The sequence below is a fragment of the Bos indicus genome, chromosome 8, assembly GCF_029378745.1.
Source record: "Bos indicus isolate NIAB-ARS_2022 breed Sahiwal x Tharparkar chromosome 8, NIAB-ARS_B.indTharparkar_mat_pri_1.0, whole genome shotgun sequence".
In the NCBI taxonomy this organism is placed as follows: Eukaryota; Metazoa; Chordata; class Mammalia; order Artiodactyla; family Bovidae; genus Bos; species Bos indicus.
In genome coordinates, this window is record NC_091767.1 from 61,582,021 (window position 1) to 61,603,310 (window position 21,290).

The window sequence follows — 21,290 nt, forward strand, 5'->3', positions numbered from 1 at the left end:
GATTGTCCATTCCCAGCTTCTAGCACAAGAGCATGGCATATAATAGAAACTGTAACTGATAAATGAGTTATTAATCTCTGGGACTTTTGTCCATGGAATTCTCCAGGCAAGAATACTAGAGTGGTTGCCATTCCCTTCTCCAGGGGATCTTTCTGACCCAGGCATCGAACCCAGGTCTCCCATGTTGCAGGCAGATTCTTTACCATCTGAGCCACCAGGGAAGCCCTTAAAAAGCCAGACCTTATGTTAAATCATCTTCCTTATAAATATTTGCAAGAGAACAAGCACCTTACTTTAAAATAATAAGACAGTTCTGTAATGTTGGAGGCTGTTTCACACTTTGCCAGATTCTGCCCTGTACTTTAGAGCAGGTGTCCCATAAGCCAAACTCAGTTTGCCGCAAATAAGCCCTTTTTCCAGGAAAGACTAAAGACATAACAGCACCCCCTCATGACACTGAACACCAAGCAATTTAAATACATGGTGAAAAGTTTAGCTGATTTAGTGTGATAAGTTCAGAAAACTAAGCCTAGGAAAATCAAAAGGATATGCAGGAAAAGGCAACAACAAACAGTGTTTGGAGTCCTAATGAAATCAATCTAATGAAAATCACACTAATAAGTACATAGAAAGGAAGCAGAAATGAGAGACAGAGGTAAGGACAGGGAAGAGACATAATCCTCACATGGAGAAGTCAGCAGGCAACGTCTAAAACAGAAAAATAAAGTAACAACATAATCGTTATTTACAGACAGGAAGGTAAACTCAATGTAATTCTTGAAAAAGAGGTAAATGTCATGGTGTCTGGGAGGAAAGTTAAGGACTCTCTCCTTCTCCCAACAAACCTGGAGAACTGCCTGACTTTAAAAATACAGCATTTTCCCCTTTGGTGGTATTACATATTCTCAGCCTCAAGCAGTAAAACTGCCTTTCATAAAGACTGCTTAAGAATAGAAGCATGTTGTTAGCAAATTCTCCAGTCCCAAACAGGAGGAACTCAATGTGGTTTGTAATAGTCTCAATGTTACAGTAGTCTCACCAGTGATTGTTCATTTGCAGCAAAAATGTGGGTTAAGAAAAATAAAAGCCCTATTTTTCTTATTAAAAATATAGACTAATAGTCCCATGCTTAAATGACATGTTTGTGTGCTGGCTTCTATAAAACATAACTAATGGAGAGGAATTCTTCAACAAATATACTCCAAACAGAAGTAAAAAAGTACACAGAAATGACTCACAAGACAGGGCCAGTGCAGACATAATTCCCTTATAATTCATACTTGCTAGAAAATGGAGTTTGACATCATGATGTACAATTATACCAACATTCATTGAGGCTGATATCACAGGTATAAGGGAATACCATGACTGTAAAACGTCTCTTCATACTCGCCAAAGAGTTTTAGCTATAAGGTCAGTTACCAGCGCCAAAGTTGTTCTTAACAAGTAGAATTTTTATGTTCATTCAGTCGAAGAGTCTCTTACATCTTTCTGGGCCTATTCATTTGCAGATAGGAGAAGAAACTGTAACCAGGTTCTTCATGCCATGCATTCACACGTGACACCCACTCTTCATATGCTGTCCAAACTCTTCATATGCTGTCCAATTTCTTTAAGATAAAAGGAGCTGAAAGGAAAATAAACCCAGAATTTGTTTTCAGATCCAGATCATCACAAGTTACATTATGGAATTACAGGACTGGGAAATAAACTTTACGGTTCAACACATTTTTCAAACAAATGATGGCTAAGCCTTGGCCTGGGCACCCAGCAAAAGCGAACTGCTGTCTTTCAAGGGAGCCCATCCCACTGTCGTGCAGCTACAAGTATTATAAAGTTCACTCTTACACTATATAAAATTTTTTCTTCATGTTCTCCTCTTAGGACATAAAGAAGAAATCTAATCCTCCTTCAAATGACAAGTTTTTACTTTGTCATGTAACTGTCAAAGGAACAAAACTCTGGAAGAAACAAAATGGCATTTCTCACTTTAAAAAAATGCATTTGAAAGGCAGAGAGTGGGGGAAAACACTGAAGTAGGGATCCAGAAAGCTAGACACATATTTTTGTTCCCCCACTGATTAGTCATATATTTTTTGTGTGCTTCAGTTCACATCTGATACAGTCCTATTTCAGTTATTATGAGTAGGGTGGTGTAAATAAAAATGTCTAGCAAACAAGGAAGTGCTGTCACAGGGATCTAAAGAAGTGATATTACTGTCTTGTGTAACAGTGCTGTGGCCAAAATAAGCATGGGAAAAGAGGCTCAGCATCATTAATCATTAGAGAAATGCAAAACAAAACTACAGTGAGATATTCATTAAAACTACTTCACACCCATGAGGATGGCAATTGTCAAAAATCTTGGCAAGGATGTGGAAAAATGGTACTCTTGTACCCTGTTGCTGAGAGTGTAAAAATGGTATTGCTGCTATGGAATACAGTATAGTGGTTCTTGAAAAAAGAGATAGGGGGGTGCTGCCAGCAGCTCGGAGGAGCAGGGAATGGGGAATTACTGTTTAACAGCTATAGAGTTCAGTTTTACGAAAGAAAAAGTGTTCTGGAGATGGTGGTGATGATTACAATATTATTAATGTATTTAATACATTAAATACTTAAAAAAACCTAATTCTTATCAGAAAAAAAAGTAACAGTCATCAAAAGAATGGATAAACTGTGGTATATCCATACAACGGAATGTTATTTGGCAATAAAAAGGAAATACTGATACAAGCTACAATATGGACAAACCTTGAAAACATTATGCCAGAAATGGTCACATACTGTACAGTTCCATTTATAAAAAATATCTGGGATAGGGAAACCTCTAAAGACAAAAGTCCCTTAGTGGTTGCCAGGGGCTAGGGAAGGGGAAAAATGGGAGAATGACAACTAATGGGCATGGTGTTTCTTTCAGAAGGAAGGAAAATGTTTTAAAATAGATTGTGGTGATGGCTGCACAACTCTTGACTATACAAAGAACCAATGAACTGTATACTTTAAATGGGTTAAGTGAATAACATGCAAATTATATCTGAATTTAAAAAGTGGTAAGGATCAGTATTCTGTTTTGTTTTTAAACTGATTCGTCTCAAATACAAAGGTCATTGAAAAGCAGCAAATGTTTCACTGGCAACTAAGTCAACCAAAAAAAAAGGTAAGAGGAGGAACTTAGTCGAGAGTTGCAAGCTGTTGAAGGAGCAAGATGACTTGGTAGTTTCCGTTTTCCAAGGGCTCCCTCTCCTGGGGAAGCAGAGTAACACCACAGACAGTGAAGGACAGAGTAAGAGAGACCCGACCTCAAGAACTCTGGCCTTAGGCCCAAAATGAGCCTTACACAAGATGACCGTGGTATGGCCGCCATTTATCTGAATCACCTCTGCCTCTATCCAGACCTATCAACAATATAGAACAAGGAACAGTGAAAAGGTATACTGAACTGGAAATCTAGCAACAGGGGCAATTCACTTCTGAGATTCCTATCAGTAAAACTAGAGCACTGATCTATAAAACTGTATCTAGCTCCAGTACTGTATGCCTATAATTCTACTACTTGGCGAAAGTCCCCTCTGAAAATGGAGTTCATTTGCAAAGAGGATATACAGAGGCTTAGGCCAAGATCAGGCAATGCAAATAGTTTCTACCAAACGTAAAAATCAAATAAACACTCAGGCATTACCATTAACCCTATCGATCCTTTCTTCTTCTTAAAAAAAAAAAAAAAAAAAAGTAACTACCTATTTCACCCTCTTTACAAATAAAAGGAACAAAATCTTCTGGATTTCAAAGGTTAGCACTAATGGAAGGAAACTTGGCAGTCAGTTAAGAACTCTGGATTCTAGGTCAAGACCATTTACTAAATCGCTGAATGACCTTGAGCCAACTATTGCTCCACTCTAGATACCAGTTTTTCTGTTTGCAAAACGAGGGGGTTGCTCCTGGGGATAAAGTTAGTTTTGTTTAGTTGCCAAGTCGCATCCGACTCTTTGCGACCCCATATACTTTAGCTCTCTGTCCATGCGATTTCCCAGGCAAGAATACTGGAGTGGGTTCCCATTTCCTTCTCCAGGGGATCTTCCCGACCCCAGGGATAGCACCGGCAAACCTTAGAGGCTCTTTCAACTCAATCGTCCTTAAGCAGGGGCTGAGTGATTAACCTCGTGGTCCGGATCGCCGCGTGCACTCGGTACCCCCACCCTGACCCGCCAATCCTAAGCCTTGCCCTCCTGCGCCGGTCGCCTTCAAAGTGCATAACTCTTGCTCCTCGCAACTGCTTAGCTCTTGCTCCAAGGCCCCCACAAGACCGGTGGGACCAGAGCTGGGTGGGCAGGTGGCGGCGAGCTCCCTGCGAGTCTCGCGGCCACAGCCTGGGAGAGTACTTACTGACTCGCAACAGGGCCACATAGATGAGGAAGTTCCGTATGGAGGAGATCACATCCTCACGCATCTTCCGTTTCATCTCCTCCGGGTCCAGCTTCGGCGCAAGGCCCTCGATCCGGAACATCCCAGCTCTCGCTAACGGCTTCCAGCTGCCACCCTCTCGGATCTTCTCCGCAGCCTCCCGGCGCCCGGAATTCGGCCCAACCCCATTTCCTGTTCCCGCCCCTCATTTTCACGCGTGACGACGAGAGCCTGCGAAGGACAAACTTCCTCCTTAAATTAAACTGTTGTGAAGGAAGGCGGCCTGAAGAGGGTGCTCGCAGTCTTAGCGACGCAAGACTCGTGTTCTTCCAGGCCTTTTGTTTAACAACCTCTGTCCTGAACCGGGTGCGCTTAGCTGAAGGGAGCCCGTCAGAGGGGGAGGTGTGCATAGGTACCATCATAAATAATAATAGTTAACACTTACGGAATACTCAGTACACTGCTACCCCATGAATTCGATGTTATAATCTTCATTTCCTAGATGAGAAAACTGAAGCACAGAGATCTTTAAAACAACAGCTTGCCCAAATATGTTTTAAAATACCTCGGAACGGGGGAAGTGTTGGGAAAGAGAGATGAAAGGATATTAGCAAAATACTGAAAATTACTTAAGCTGGTGATAGTGTATCACTTTAGTTAGTCCTGGTCTTCTATTTTGAGTATTTTTGAACTTTTTCATGATAAAAGATAAAGATGATGAAACTTGCTCAAGATTACACAACTGATAAGTTGCTGAGCAGGGTTTTATACCTAGTTAGACTGGGAGAAGGCAATGGCACCCCACTCCAGTACTCTTGCCTGGAAAATCCCATGGACAGAGGAGCCTGGTAGGCTGCAGTCCATGGGGTCGCTAAGAGTCGGACACGACTGAGCAACTTCACTTTCACTTTTCACTTTCATGCATTGGAGAAGGAAATGGCAACCCACTCCAGTGTTCTTGCCTAGAGAATCCCAGGGACGGTGGGGCCTGGTGGGCTGCCGTCTATGGGGTCGCACAGAGTCGGACACGACTGAAGTGACTTAGCAGTAGCAGCAGCAGCAGACTAGTAGGATCCCAGACACAGAGTGTTTAACATTTTCCATATTATTGTTGTCTTCTCATTTCTGGAGTTAACCGATCATCAATTATAGTATTGCTCCAATACTATACTTTGACAATACTATCAAAGTATAGTATTGGACCAATAATAACTTATATATGAATCAAGTTTATATCGGTTCAACATCTTACAGATTTACGGGAGAGGCTTAGAAACCACCAGTATTAAAGTTGGTTTGCTGGTGATGGGCAGAGGCAAGGTTCTAATGCAAATAATTATAATGTCAAGTTGAATTCTCTTTCCTGTGAACTCTGTTGTTCCTCTGTTAGTCTTATTAGCCATTAGCGGCTGCTTAGATGGGCATCTCTGGAGCCAGAAAAAAGGAATTTAATGCAACCAGATTTCCTGTCGAAGAATCATCAAATAGTTGTTAGAAGGCTGCTGCCCCAAATTATGCACGCCAACCAGCCATATATGTAATTCTTAGACACGAACCAGATGACTGAACTGGTCACATATTTCAAAACCAGAATGCTCCTTCTTCAGTGTGCTATGCACATTGCATAGTGACTGGATTTTAGATGAATTAGAACAAGAATTTAACTATAGGAGGAATTGATAACTCTAAGTGTTGCTGACCACCTTCCTGATTGACAGAATGGGTCAAGAAAGGGAATTCATCTGCCTATTCAGGCTTTAGTAACTTCTTGCATCTATAATTCATGCAATGGAAGAGCAGAGGCAGCTCTGAGATAGGAGGGGCTGACTCCCAAGAAAGAGCTCCACCTCACCCTTTGAGAGTGTTTAGAAAGCCTGCAGTGATGTTGGAAAGTAGCAGGGGCTGTGGAAAGAGCTTGAACCAGAAAACTGGAGACATAGCCTTCAGATCTGGCACTACCGTTATCTAGCCATGTGCTGCTGCTGCTGCTAAGTCGCTTCAGTCGTGTCCGACTCTGTGCGACCCCATAGACGGAAGCCCACCAGGCTCCCCTGTCCCTGGGATTCTCCAGGCAAGAATAGTGGAGTGGGTTGCCATGTCCTTCTCCAATCGATGAAAGTGAAAAGTGAAAGTGAAGTTGCTCAGCCATGTCCGACTCTTAGCGACCCCATGGACTGCAGCCTACCAGGCTCCTCTGTCCATGGGATTTTCCAGGCAAGAGTACTGGAGTGGGGTGCCATTGCCTTCTCCTAGCCATGTGAGGAGGGACAAGTCTCTGTTCCACTGCAGCTGTGTTTCTTCAGTTATAAACAGAGGAGATATGATTCAATTCTCTTGAGAGTCCCTTTCACTTCTAACAGTCTGTGCATTTGAATTCTAATTGTATCATCTAGGGCATTCTGGTCTGGAGGGTATGGACATCAAAATATTATCAGATGTGGTGAGATATCAGAATGGCCAATGTGTGTGTTTTCCATGGTAGGAAAAATGTAGCATCCCACATCCATCTGAATAGTGAGGCAAAACAGATTGGAAAGGGGTGAGTTCTTAAGTGATTCCAGTAACTTGGGTCTCTAATGCTGACTGAATTTAGATAAACAGTTCTCATATGAAACTACCCGTTTTTTACTTTGCTAAGATGCTCTTGAGTAACTTCCCTGGATTCATAGGGAACCAAAGAGGGGAGAAATTAATAGAAAATCATGCTTCTTGATGAAAAAGAATAGATTGTTAGCATTTGCATTTTATTCATCCAATGTTTATCTGATGATATGGTAATTCGTGGCTGATTTGTTAAAGGACAGTGTTACTCTCATAACAATTCCCTTCCAAAGGTCTGGTGCCTGCCTTCTTGTAGAGAGACAGGAAAGTAGTGGGTGGCAGTATGGCACAGCTGTGTCTTGGGGTGAGGAACTGGTTCTGGATGCAGGCTAGAAGGTGAACTATTCCTGTCTCAGAAATGTTCATCCTTCCCCTTGCATGGTTCCTCTAGTTGTAATGGAGGAAACAGTAAAAGAGGTTTGGCTATTTGTCTTTTCTTTTCATGGTTTTTATTTTTTCGCTTGTTTGTTTGGTATGTAAGTGGTGGTATTGTCCAATTATGGTTGACATAGGTGAGGTAAATTGAGAGACCATGCTTCAGGAAGTTAATACTGGAATTAGCTGTTTCACATCTTGGACCCCTCATTTTGTTCCTCATTGAAATGATGAGGGACTTGGGTCAAATCTTTAAAGTTACTTGCAGTTCTAAAATGCTGAAATTCTGTGTCTGTCTTTCCTGTTCTTCCTTTATAATCTTACACGAAAGGCTAAAAGCAAAGAATTCCCTGTGCTTTGCCACGGAAGGCAAAAATAAAAAGTATGCACACATAATTTAATATTGATATTTGTATTATTTAGTCTAATCAAATGGTAGTTGATGTCACAACCTGACTTGTTTTTCGTTTCAATCCCAGGAGGGTTTTAAGAGCTATTTCCTTTGCCTCAACTTCCCAGATGGTACTGCACACAAGCATTCATTGTGTACAGACTACCCATAAAATAATTAACCATTTTAATTTCTATCACTGGGGAGGAATTTGTATTTGCAAAGTCAGAGATGAGAGATGACTCATGATTGGGGAATAATTCCAGCATATAATCACAGGAACTTTGTGGTTTCTAATTTATAGGGGATGTGTAGTTTTCACATATTGAACCTACAGCCCCTTCAGATGAGAAAACTGAGGTCCAGAGGGAAGCTAGTTAGAGGCAGAGCCAGCTGGGGCTGGGGTAGGAGTCTGTGCTCTCAAAAAAAAAAAAAAAATATATATATATATATATATATATATATATATTTTGTGTGTGTGTGTGCACTTATTTATATATCTATTTTTTACCAAAATGGATAACATGATATATACTGTTTTCACTTGCATTTTCCATTTAAGCTATATTGACTGTCTTCCTACATCTTTATTCTTCTAAATATCATTAATGATGTCTCTGTGGTATTCTTTATATGCTGCTGCTGCTTCTGCTAAGTTGCTTCAGTCTTGTCTGACTCTGCGACCCCGTAGGCGGCAGCCCACCAGGCTCCGCCCCTGGGATTCTCCATGCAAGAACACTGGAGTGGGTTGCCACTGCCTTCTCCGATTCTCTATATGAATGTACCATAATTTATGTAATTAACCTCTACTTTTGAGCATTTAGATTACTTCGATATTTTCCCTATAAATATTACCCTGAGAAACATTCTTATAATAATCTTTGTGGACCCTCAACATGTTTTGATCATTATAATTATTACCTTAAATTCAGAGTTCTCAACTTCTCTCAGTGACCCTCCCCACCTTTTTTTTTTTCCTAAGGACAAAAAAGCACTCTCTGGCCAAGAGCATAGGTATCAGATTTCCAGATCTCTGGGAATTACAAACAAGGGATGGGAAATTTTGTTTGTTTTCAGAAAAGGTTTTCTTCCTCGTACTATAAGTTCTTATTATTTAGCAGCAGGAGAAGTAAAATATGCTCCAGGGTTTAGTTTGCATTGACATTATTTAGAGCACATAATAATTACCAGCCATCTCCTTGGCAGAGGTTAGATGATTGCTTTTGCCACTACTCCCACCTCACCCCCATCACACAAAACACACATAGTATATGTTGTAGAAATGTGCCTATACACAGATGGATATAGTTTCTTGCCTATTAGTAAAAATGTAGAACCTGTTGTATAATAAGTGCTTAATTAATATTTATCAAGTGAAAGAAAGCACTAGAAGGAAAAAAGAATCTTTTACTGATTCAGTGACAGCACATCCACCTTTGTTAGACTTGCCTTCATCCCATGTCAGGAGACCTTTGCAAAAGCTGGAAATGAGCTCCTTACTTTTAACTTCCACAGGAAAAAAAGGACGAGGCTACCAGTATGAATTCTCCACACCCTGTCCCCGGCATTTTGCAGATGACACACCTGCCTGATCAAAGCAAACAAGTAGATACCCACAAGCATATTTTCTCATCTCAGAAAACATAAAGCTTCCTAAAGGTAGGAATATATTTCGCTCTAGCATATCAAATTTGAATAGCTATATGTTGTTTGTACAAATTGTGAGTGAAGGAAGTGCCAATAAAGGCCAGGCCTTAATCTGTGAGTTGTTTGGTCACTCGGTCATGTCTGACTCTTTGCAACCCCATGGACTGCAGCACCCCAGGCTTCCCTGTCCTTCACCATCTCCTGGAGCTTGCTCAAACTCATGTCCATTAAGTTGGTGATGCTATCCAACCATCTCATCCTCTGTCGTCCCCTTCTCCTGCCTTCAATCTTTACCAGCATCAGGGTCTTTTCCAGTGAATCAGTTCTTCACATCAGGTGGCCAAAGTATTGGAGTTTCAGCTTTAGCATCAGTCCTTCCAATGAATATTCAAGATTGATTTCCTTTAGGATTGACTGTCCTGATCTTCTTAATTCCAAGGGACTCTCAAGAGTCTTCTCCAACATCACAGTTCAAAAGCATCAATTCTGTGGCTCTCAGAGACTTCTATGGTCCAACTCTCACATCCATACACGACTACTGGAAAAACCACAGTTTTGACTATGCGGACCTTTGTTGACAAAGTAATGTCTTTGTTTTTTTAATACACTAAGTTTGTCATAGCTGTTCTTCTGAGGAGCAAGTGTCTTAATTCCATGGCTGCAGTCACCATCTGCAGTGATTTTGAAGCCCAAGAAAATAAAGTTTGTCACTGTTCCCATTGTTTTCTCATCTATTTGCCATGAAGTGTTGGGACTGGATGGCATGATCTTTGTTTTTGAATGTTGAGTTTTAAGCCAGCTTTTTCATTCTCCTCCTTCACCTTCATCAAGAGGCTCTTTAGTTCTTCTTTGCTTTCTGCTATAATGGTGATGTCATCTGCATATCTGAGATTATTGATATTTCTCCCAGCAATCTGATTCCAGCTTGTGCTTCATCCAACCTGGCATTTCACATGGTGTACTCTGCATATAAGTTAAATAAGTGGGATGACAACATACAGCCTTAACGTACTCCTTTCCCAATTTGGAATCAGTCTGTTGTTTCATGTCTCATTCTGTTGCTTCTTGACAGGTTTCAGGTTTCACAGGAGGCACATAAGGTGGTCTAGTATTCCCATTTCTTTAAGAATTTTCCACAGTTTGTTGTGATCCACACAGTCAAAGGCTTTAGCATAGTCAATGAAGCAGAAGTAGATATTTTTCTGGAATTCTCTTACTTTTTCTGTGATCCAATGGATGTTGGCAATTTGATCTCTGGTTCCTCTGCCTTTTCTAAATCCAGCTTGAACATCTGGAAGTTCTCAGTTCACGTACTATTGAAGCCTAGCATGGAAACTTTTGAGCATTACTTTCCTAGTGTGTAAAATGAGTGCAATTATGTGGTAGTTTGAATATTCTTTGGCATTGCCCTTCTTTGAGATTGGAATGAAAACTGATCTTTTCCAGTCCCGTGGCCACTGCTGAGTTTTCCAAATTTGCTGGCATATTGAGTGCAGCACTTTCACAGCATCATCTTTTAGGATTTGAAATAGCTCAGCTGAAATTCCATCACCTCCACTAACTTTGTTTGTAGTGATGCTTCTGAAGGCCCACTTGAGCTTTCACTCCAAGATGTCTGGCTCTAGGTGAGTGATCACACCGTTATAGTTATCTGGGTCATTAAGATCTTTTTCATATAGTTCTGTGTATTCTTGTCACCTCTTCTTAATATCTTCTACTTCTGTTAGGTCCATACTGTTTCTATCCTTTATTGTGCCCATCTTTGCATGAAATGTTCCCTTGGTATCTCTAATTTTCTTAAAGATATCTCCAGTCTTTCCCATTCTATTAGTTTCCTCTTTTTCTTTGCATTGATCTCTGAGGAAGGCTTTCTTATCTCTCCTTGCTATTCTTTGGAATGCTGCATTCAGATGGGTATATATTTCCTTTTCTCCTTTGCTTTTAGTTTGAGCAAACTCCAAGAAATTGTGAAGGACAGGGAAGCCTGGCATACTGCAGTCTGTGGGGTTGCAAAGACTTGGACACAACTTGGAAACTGAACAACGACAACAAAAACCTAAATGTAAGCTCTGGAACCATAAAACTTCCAGAAGAAAACACAGGTGATCAACTCTTTGACATTGATCTGGGTTAATATTTTTTGGACATGTCCTCTCAGGTGAAGGAAATAAAAACAAAAATAAACAAGTGGGACTGCTGCTGCTGCTAAGTCACTTCAGCCGTGTCCGACTCTGTGTGATCCCATAGACGGCAGCCCACCAGGCTTCCCCGTCCCTGGGACTCTCCAGGCAAGAACACTGGAGTGGGTTGCCATTTCCTTCTCCAATGCATGAAAGTGAAAAGTGAAAGTGAAGTTGCTCAGTCGTGTCCGACTCTTAGCGACCCCATGGACTGCAGCCTACCAGGCTCCTCTGTCCATGGGATTTTCCAGGCAAGAGTACTGGAGTGGGGTGCCGTTGCCTTCTCCGAACAAGTGGGACTATGTCAAACTAAAAAGCTTTTGCACAGTGAAGGAAATTACCAACAAATGCAAAGGTCATGTACTGAATGGAAGAAGATATTTGCAAACAGTATAGCTGATAAGGGGTTCATATAGAAAACGTTCAAAGAACTCATACAATACAACATCCCTTCTACCCAAAAAAACCTAATTCAAAAATGGGCAGACAATCTGAATACACATTTTTCCAAAAAAGACATACTGATGATCAACAGTTACATGAAAAGATGCTCAACATCACTAATCATCAGGGAAATGAAAATCAAGATGAGCTATCACCTCACACCTGTAAGAATGGCTATTATCAAAAAGACAACAAATAACAAGTATTGGTAAGGGTGTGGAGAAGAGAAACCCATGTGCACTGTTGGTGGGGACAAAAAATTGGCACAGCCACTGTGGAAAATAGTATGGAGAGTCCTCAGAAAATTAAACATGGAACTACCATACAATCCAGTGATTTCACTTCTGGGTGAAAAGCATGAAAACACTAATTAGAAAAGATATATACACTTATACACTACCATGTTCATTACATTATTTATAATAGCTGAGATACAGAAGTATCCTAAGGGCCCCTTGATAGACGAATGGATAAAGAAGAAGTGGTATAAATATACAATGGAATATTACTCAGCCATAAAAAGAATGAAATCTTAATATTTCCAGCAACATGGATGGGCCTAGAGGGCATTCAGTTCAGTTCAGTCGCTCAGTCGTGTCCGACTCTTTGCAACCCCATGAATCTCAGTCCCTGTCCATCACCAACTCCCAGAGTTCACTCAAACTCATGTCCATTGAGTCGGTGATGCCATCCAGCCATCTCATCCTCTGTTGTCCCCTTCTCCTCCTGCCCCCAATCCCTCCCAGCATCAGAGTCTTTTCCAATGAGTCAACTCTTCGCATGAGGTGGCCAAAGTACTGGAGTTTCAGCTTTAGCATCATTCCCTCCAAAGAACACCCAGGGCTGATCTCCTTCAGAATGGACTGTTTGGATCTCCTTGCAGTCCAAGGGACACTCAGGAGTCTTCTCCAACACCACAGTTCAAAAGCATCAATTCTTCAGCACTCAGCTTTCTTCACAGTCCAACTCTCACATCCATACATGACTACTGGAAAAACCATAGCCTTGACTAGACGGACCTTTGTTGGCAAAGTAATGTCTCTGCTTTTCAATATGGTATCTAGGTTGGTCATAACTTTTCTTCCAAGGAGTGAGCATCTTTTAATTTCATGGCTGCAGTCACCACCTGCAGTGATTTTGGAGCCCCCAAAAATAAAGTCTGACACTGTTTCCACTGTTTCCCTATCTATTTCCCATGAAGTGATGGGACCAGATGCCATGATCTTCGTTTTCTGAATGTTGAGCTTTAAGCCAACTTTTTCACTCTCCTCTTTCACTTTCATCAAGAGGCTTTTGAGTTCCTCTTCACTTTCTGCCATAAGGGTGGTGTCATCTGCATATCTGAGGTTATTGATATTTCTCCCGGCAATCTTGATTCCAGCTTGTGCTTCTTCCAGCCCAGCATTTCTCATGATGTACTCTGCATATAAGTTAAATAAGCAAAGTGAAATCAGAAAGAAAGAAAAAGACAAATACCATATAGTTTTACTTATAAGTAAAATTTAAAACAAACGAGCAAATGAACAAACAAAATAAAACAGAAACAGGATCCTAGATGCTGAGAACAAATTGTTGATTGTTGAAGAGGAGGGGGTTTGGGAGAGAAGAGAAATAGGTAAGGGAGATTAAGAGATACAGAATTCTTGTGAAATAAATGTGTCACACGTATAAAGTGTACAGTGTGGAGAATATAGTTGGTAGTTATATAATATCTTTTGGCGTACAGATCACACATTGCAGTGATCATTCTGAAATGTACAGAAATATTGAATCACTATTTTGTGTAACAGGAATTTATATAATCTCGTAGGTCAACTATACTTCAAAAACAAACTCAGAGGAAAGGAGATAGGATTTGTGGTTACCAGAGATGGGGTGTGGCGGTGGGGTAATTGAATGAAAGCATTCAAAAAGTACAAACTTCCAATTATAAGATAAATAAGTTCTAGGGATGTGATATACAACATGAGAAATATAACACTACTATATGTTATATATGAAAATTGTTAAGAGAGTAAATCCTAAGAATTGTCATCACAATGAAAAAAATGTTCTTTTCTATTTCTTTGATTTTGTATCTACATGAGATGGTGAATGTTCACTAAATTTATTGTGATAAGTTCATGACGTATGCAAGTCAAATTAGTAAACTGTTTGAAGCATATATAATGTTTTATGTCAATTATAGTAAAATTGGAAGAACTAAATTAAAAACAAATAAAATTTAAAATTAAGACAAACCTCTACTAACTGTCCTGTGCTGGCTTAGCTGTGTGTCTGCATGGCCTGTTCCTACCCCTGTGAGAGTGTTAAAGCACTGAGCACAATGTCTTGCCATTGTGTATGTGCTCTTCTCCGTCCCTTAAAAAGGATAGCCATCATGTCTTACTCATTTTAAATCTCATAGTACCTAGCAGATGGGAACTGTTCAGTAAGTGTCTCCTAGGTAAATGCTTGTTGTCAAATAAGTTGATTTTGAGGAATGGTATCAAAGCTTTTATTGTTGGATAACCTGGAATTGTAAGCCTAGAAAAGACTTAGAAGTCTGAGACATTATAAATGACTCATAGGCTCTGTTTCCTTCTCAACCTGATGGACTTGGAAGACATGCAAGGACTGATACACACGAACGTCACATGCATCCCTACACAGTGTATTTCCAAGTCACATGACGCCCATTCCTCTGCAGGGAAAGAGCCCCGGGCCAGCTGAGCTAGGTTAGTGCACTATGGGTGAGCCTCACAGGCTGCTGGCACACCTCAAGAGGGTGTGGATTTTGTGTCAAGTGTAGGAAAGCCAACTAGGGCAGAGAGTATGAGAACCGGTTGGAAGAAGGATGACACCCCAGGAAGATGGATCTCCTGTTCAGCAGTTCTAGTCTCAACTCTTTTCATTCATGAGCTGTGTGATCTTGAGCAAGTGTCTTCCTTTGTGTAGGCTCCAGTGTCCCTGTTTGTAAAATGAGGGCTTGGATTGGCTGGTCTCTAGAGTCCCTTCCAGGATTGATGCTCTGGGATTCTGTGAAGTGTGAAGACTGCAGACATCAGTGGAAGGAAGCAGGTAAGTGTGTATTAGGAGCATGTGGCAATCAGCCATCTGTTCCAGGCCTTTGGCAAAAGGGAGCCAAGCCAGTGTACAGATTTGCTTTAAATCAACCCAGAAGTGGAGACATCTGAGGCACAATGGCTCACCATTGTGTCTTAAGGATCTAACTCAGGTCTGTCAGAAGGAAGCATTTCCAAGGATTAGAGTGGGGGTGGGTGGCAGAGCAGTGTTAGTTTTCATTTCATAATAAAATGATCACATTTGGGACAAGTTTTTATGGTTTTTTAGCCAATAGTTTGATTAAATTTTTTGCACTGAAATTATCCCAAATATGAGTGTTGGAAATGATGCAAAGAGTACCACCTGGAGCTTAGCTAGGGGAGACCTGACAGCAGTGCAGTGTTTTTGAGACCTCATGAACTGTAGCCCACCAGGCTCCTCTATCCATGGGATTCTCCAGTCAAGAATACTGGAGTGGGTTGCCATTCCCTTCTCCAGAAGTGTTTTTGAATGGAACTGTTAAGTGGATGAATTGAGATTTTTTTTTTTTTTTTTTTTGAGCTTGAGGCTGTGAACCATCAAGTCATAGAAACTTGCCTTAGCCAAGTGAAAAACATCCAGTTTCTTCTGAAGTCTTAAATGGGTGGTAGTGCCTTTGATAATTAAATGAAAGATTCCTTTCCTTGAGAAGCATAAAGAAAAGTATATATATATATATATATATATGCCTAACTGAATAAATACTTCATAACCAACTCTTACTAGGTCTAGTACACTGGTGTCAGAATCTCTGAGAGGTGTGTGGAAACTCCCAGCTTTGTTCCTGAAGGAACTGGAAGCACGTAGGCACAAGGTGTGCTCAGGAAGTCAACCTTCTGGCCCAGGATAACTCCTTCAAGTCTTGTCCTTCCTTTGTGTTGACCAAGAGTTTCCTCATCTTCTTAGAAAAATGCCTGTGTGATGATTCACTTGGGTTCAGAAAGATGGATGCATAATCTCTTAATTCTTGAGGGTGTTTGGGTTTGTATCCTACTGGACAAAGCACAAGACAAGTGTTGGTGTGCCAAAGTTCCGTTTTTGGCTCTGAGGATTCAGTTGAGCCAGGAGCAAAGTAAAGCCCCTCCTGAGGGGACCAGCCAGATGCAGAAAGAATGAAAGGAAATGGACCTCCAGGAAGAGGAGCCAAAACACAGAAATAGTAATAGTTAAATTCACTGACTGTTTACTCTGTGATTCCAAATCACAATGATCGTAATCAGAATTACACTATTAATAGTTCTCACACCATCCCTCTGAGGCAGCCTCTCTTATTCCATTTTCTAAATGGAAAACTCAGGTACAGAGGGGTTAAACAGTCACCCAAGGAGAATCGGGTGGTGATTGTAGAGCTGGGATACAGACCCAGGTAGTTGGGCTGTAGGGTCCTTGCTGTTTACCCCTGTGCCCTGCTGCATCCATAACCTTTCAAGGTCATATACAACTCTCGCCATGTATCTCCAGCATCCAGTCTGGGGCTGGGGAGGTAATGGGCTTTGTGGAGCGTTCGTGAACCGAATGGAACCCAACAGACCCAGCCTGTGCCCACCTGGACTCTGGGAGGCTCTGTTTGACTCAGCACAGTACTTGAGAGGAGCAGAATGCTAGCCGGTCCCTGGGGGTTGACAGCTGAAGCCCAGTCTGACCAGCAGATGTGGGATCATGTGCAGGGTTCCCTCTTACTGCACAGACATGGGGAGGCAAACCATGGGTATAGAAGAGCCCAGAGCTGGGGCTTGTGAGGGAGCAGACTTCTGGTTCCAAAGCATGTACTGAGAACCCTCTGCACCAGCCCCTGTACTGGGCACTGGCCACTGTGATACAGAGTTGGATTGTCCATATTCCATGCCCCGGAGGAGCTCTGTGCTAGTATTGGGAAGGGCTACCTATCTGATGGGACCCAGGAAATTGCCTTAGGACTCCTGTCCTGCTTTGCAGGGCCAGAGAAGACTAATTCTCAATCCTACTGTCTTTCTTACAGAGTTTTAAAATTCAGCTCATTCCCATTAACTGGATTCAGGAGATGGGTTATGTAACTTTCAGGCCTCTGGATGAACTTTCTGGATCAAGACTGTAGGGCTAAGATGGTGGCAAGAACTTGGAAAAGGGCTCTGCAATTAAAACGGCTAGAGAGATGGTTGGATAAGAGAAAGGAGGAAAAGAAAGATAGCTGTTCATGTGTTCATAAAACACTGCTGCTGGTGCTAAATCGCTTCAGTCATGTCTGACTCTTTGCAGCCTATGGACTGTAGCTTGCCAGGCACCTCTGTCCATGGGATTCTCCAGGCAAGAATACTGAAGTGGGTTGCCATTTCCTCCAGGGCATCTTCCTGACCCAGGGATCAAACCCACATCTCTTAAGTCTCCTGCATTGGCAGGCAGGTTCTTTACTACTAGCGCCACCTGGGAAGCCCCACATAAAGCCCCCATTGAAGTATAAACACTAGGACCTATTTACCCAGTAGGGAGGAGAGGACATTTAGTCTCTGTGTTAATTATGGAACCATCTTTTGGGTCAAGTGTCTTAAGTGATGAAGCAATTTTGGCAGACTAGGGACTCATTTGGTGGTAAGTGATGAAGCTGATGTCTGTCTGGTTTGCCTGGCTAGTCACAGTTTATGCTTGTTATACTGCTGGCATTATTTATTTATATTGCCTTGTTTCACTCTAAAAAGTGTCCTGGTTTGGATGGTAAATTTTATGGTCATGCTGCCCAAGGACCCAAAAAACACCTGCATTTTTTCTGGTGGGCTTGAGTTCTTCATTTTAAGACCAAAGAGATTGAAGTATAAACACCTCTTGCTAGATAGCCTTTTCCTCTGTTACCATCATGCCTGAATATGGTCAAAACTCAGTCCTTTCCCCCCTTAGCCTGGCTGGAAAATGTAAAACTTAAATTTACTCTAAAAATTAATAAAACCTCTCCCCACTTCCAGAAATCTCTTTAGAAATAGAAAAACACGGGCAAGGTACAAATTCATTCAGCTTTTGCCATAGATTTCTTTGACTAGCGTCAGTTAGGCTTATCAGCTCTCAAATCTTTTCGTTTTCCTCCACTTAAAGTTCTGGGACCCACAGCAGACAGAGGCTGGAGCAGGGTGCTGGTAGGCAACCACAGATGTAGAGGGGTCCTGTCAGCCTCTCACATGTCCTGCTGTTCTCTAGGACCCTAGTCCTTGAGGTGTAATCTCCTGATTCCTCAGGGAAGAGAGGGAGGAGAGTTATTTTCTCATGTGGAGCCACCCCTGGAGATCTGCTTGAAACATAGTCACTGTGACTGTAGCAATTGTTAGAAACTAGCAAAAGAATCAAGGAAAAGGAATGAAACTGGTGGTGTTACATGAAATTTAATTGAGCATTGCCCTGCTTATTAGCATCCCTTAGCTCAGTTTATATGGTCTCATTTACACACGGAAGAAAACAAGGATTTGGGGAAGGAGCTCTCTTGTGTGTCCTTTGCTCTCTCTCCCCTCACTGGGACATCTGCCCTTGCCTGTGTTGTTGCGCTGCTGTTGCTAAAGCCATCAAGCAAGACCTGTGGCTGTACGTGACCTTAGTCATCTATTTGTTAGAGAAGCATTTTTGGACTGTTTGAATGGCTTCATCACCTCATCCTTTTGGGTACAGCTAGAGACTAGGAGGAATAGTAATAGACAATTATTGAGTGTTAGGCCTGTCATAGATGTTGAAGGGAATTACAGGGTCAAGAAATTATAGTCAAAATTCAAAGGGATGCAAAAAGAAGGAGATATTGTTTAGGTTTTGATGCTAGAAGCTCATTATTTCAAAGATCTACAAGTATGTAATAAAGCCATGTCAGCTCTTGTTTTCACCTTCTCAACAGCCAAAAAATCACTGAATAATAAGAGACAGCGAAGGTGTGCTTCTTCATGGAGAATACCCCTAGGAATCTTGCTGTTTCAGGGAGACATTGGTTTTCTTCACATCAAATTCTCTTTAAAACAAAGTGAACTCTGGGTTGATGAAACAACACACTGATTATTTAAGAAACGTGACATAACCTACCTGTGAAGATTATTGAATGTGTGCAGAAGCCTTCCAGATTTTAAACTCTGGGGGGTAGAAACCAATTCCAAACCACTGCCATTGCAGAAAACCTTGTTTTCCTTTGCAAATCATGCCTGAGAACTGTCGCTAATAACGACTTATCAACCTTAAAAGCAACCACAATCATAACTTTATAGTAATGATAGAAGTACTGAAAGTATTTAAGTTTTAACAAAAACAATAATTAAAATGTATCAAGGGCATATTGTGCACCAGATCCTACCCTGAGAGCTTTACATGCATTGTCTTGTTTAATCCTCCCAATAAAAAGTATTCTTATGTAGGCATTATTATATTATTATCCTAATTTTACAGATGAATATTATTACAGTCCAACCTCTCTCCAGACATCAACTGTCTACTCAGCATCTTTGTTTGGATATTTAATAAGCATCTCAAGTTTAAAGTCCAAAATTTGGCTGCTAATATTCCCTTTCTCTTTCCCCTTCTTCCAGCATACTTGCATGCCTTCAGTAGTTCCTCATCGCAGGTAATGGCAACTCCAGCCTTCAAGTTGCTCAGGCCAAAAATCTTGGAGTCGTCTTTGACTCCTCTTTTCTCACTCATGCACCGCATGGTTAGAAAATCCTGGTGCTGTACCTTCAAACCTTGTTGGAATCTGACTGCTTCTCACTCTTCCACGGCTACTACCTGGTTCCAACTACCATCCTCTCTCATCTGGATGACTGCAGTGATCTTCAAGTCTATGCCCTCGCCCCCTTCAAGTCTATTCTCTTCACGGAGGCCAGACTGCCTCTGCTAAAAGGCAAGTTCAGAATCCTCCAGTGGTTACTTATCTGACTCAGAGTAGAAACAAAGCCCTTCCAACAGCTGCAAAGCCTCAGTCAGGGCTAACTTCTTTTCTGATCTTCACCTTGAGTTCACCAACCCTGAATTTTTTACAGTGTCTTGTGCATATATAAATCTGTGCATTCTTCTGGGAGAACCTATCTAGTGGTTACCAGCTTCTTGAAAGACTCAGCACCTCCCCAAAGCTTAAGAATCACTGCTTGGAGGAAACCTCGTATTTGAAAATCCAATTTAAGGAAAGCATTTATTCAAATTATAAAATGTTTTGAAAAGGATTTTTTATTTGATGAAAAGAGTCACTGAAAATGTCTTGTGCATTTACAGTACAATGAAATCAATATGTTTAATTATTTTACTAGACTCTGTGACCCAAGTGTATCAGTTCTAAGAGGATTCAGAGTATATCTGACTATAGTAAAATCTATGTGTAACAGATAGATGTTTAAGCCTTAGCTAACAGTTCTCTTATTCCCATTAATATCAAACCTATATGTACAGTTTGGGGGCTGTTATATGTAAGGTGTTGTATTTGGAAATATTTTTGACATATTTAATTTCACAGAGCCTAATGTAAAGCTGGGCACAGAGTAATGATGTCTATCTTCTGTATGCTCTTCCTGCCTTTACCCCTTATCCTAGAACTTGAATCATTTCACAGATCAGCAAATTGTAAAATGAGACTGGAGCCAAGTGATTCTCTTGAACAGGGAGAGAGACCAGCAGTGTTTGCAGGTGGATCAGCCTGGATATGGGTTCTTGAGTCACTGAGACCCCAGGACTCAATCATCCTCTGCATCTCAACCATTTATAGACTAGAAACCCTGACATATGCCAGGGGTGTTGTGTGGATTAACCAGTAAACCATAATCAGTTATGAAGTAAACATTAATTATTGTTTTCATGGTGAGTTCTGGTCTGGGTTCCTGATCTGGAGAGAGGATCTGCTTGCACAGTAGCCTCTGTTGGAGTTCAGAGCACCCTACAAACCTGTGAGGGATGTGTCCTCATTTGCCATACGTTGGGAGTACTTCAAAGAGTTGTGGAGCACTTGATTTTGCACTGGAGACGTGTCCTGTGTGTGACTACAGGGAACCCGGTCCCTGTCTCCAGCATAAGAAGGGCTGCTGTTGGGCAGAGGATTTGTTCTTCTTGGACCCAGAGGGCAAAACCAGGACCAGTGGGGAGGCAGGTGTTAGCCCAAGAGTGGGAAGAACTTCAACAGTTAGAGCAGTTCAACTGTGGAACCAATGCCTGAAAAGGCAGGGAGTTTTTCCCAGCCATGGAAAAGTTTA

At 41.4% G+C, this 21,290-nt stretch overlaps 1 protein-coding gene across 1 annotated transcript; it reads right to left on the minus strand.

Moving 5' to 3' along the window:
• Window positions 1-1,251: 1,251 nt before the first annotated feature.
• On the minus strand, window positions 1,252-4,594 carry TOMM5 (translocase of outer mitochondrial membrane 5). The gene is made up of 2 exons (XM_019966225.2): window positions 4,384-4,594; window positions 1,252-1,627 (listed from the first exon to the last, which is right to left on the minus strand). The coding sequence occupies exons 1-2, from the start codon at window positions 4,502-4,504 to the stop codon at window positions 1,593-1,595; spliced, it is 156 nt and encodes a 51-aa protein (XP_019821784.1). The 5' UTR covers window positions 4,505-4,594; the 3' UTR covers window positions 1,252-1,592.
• Between the last annotated feature and the right edge of the window lie 16,696 nt (window positions 4,595-21,290).

What these genes read in the sequence shown, in the direction of transcription:
- TOMM5 (XM_019966225.2), bottom strand. Translation starts at nt 4,504, where the DNA reads ATGTTCCGGATCGAGGGCCTTGCGCCGAAGCTGGACCCGGAGGAGATG. An exon ending in TGTGGCCCTGTTGCGAGTCA is followed by an intron (nt 1,628 to 4,383) that starts GTAAGTACTCTC and finishes TTTTCCTTTCAG; the next exon opens with CTCCTTTTATCTTAAAGAAA.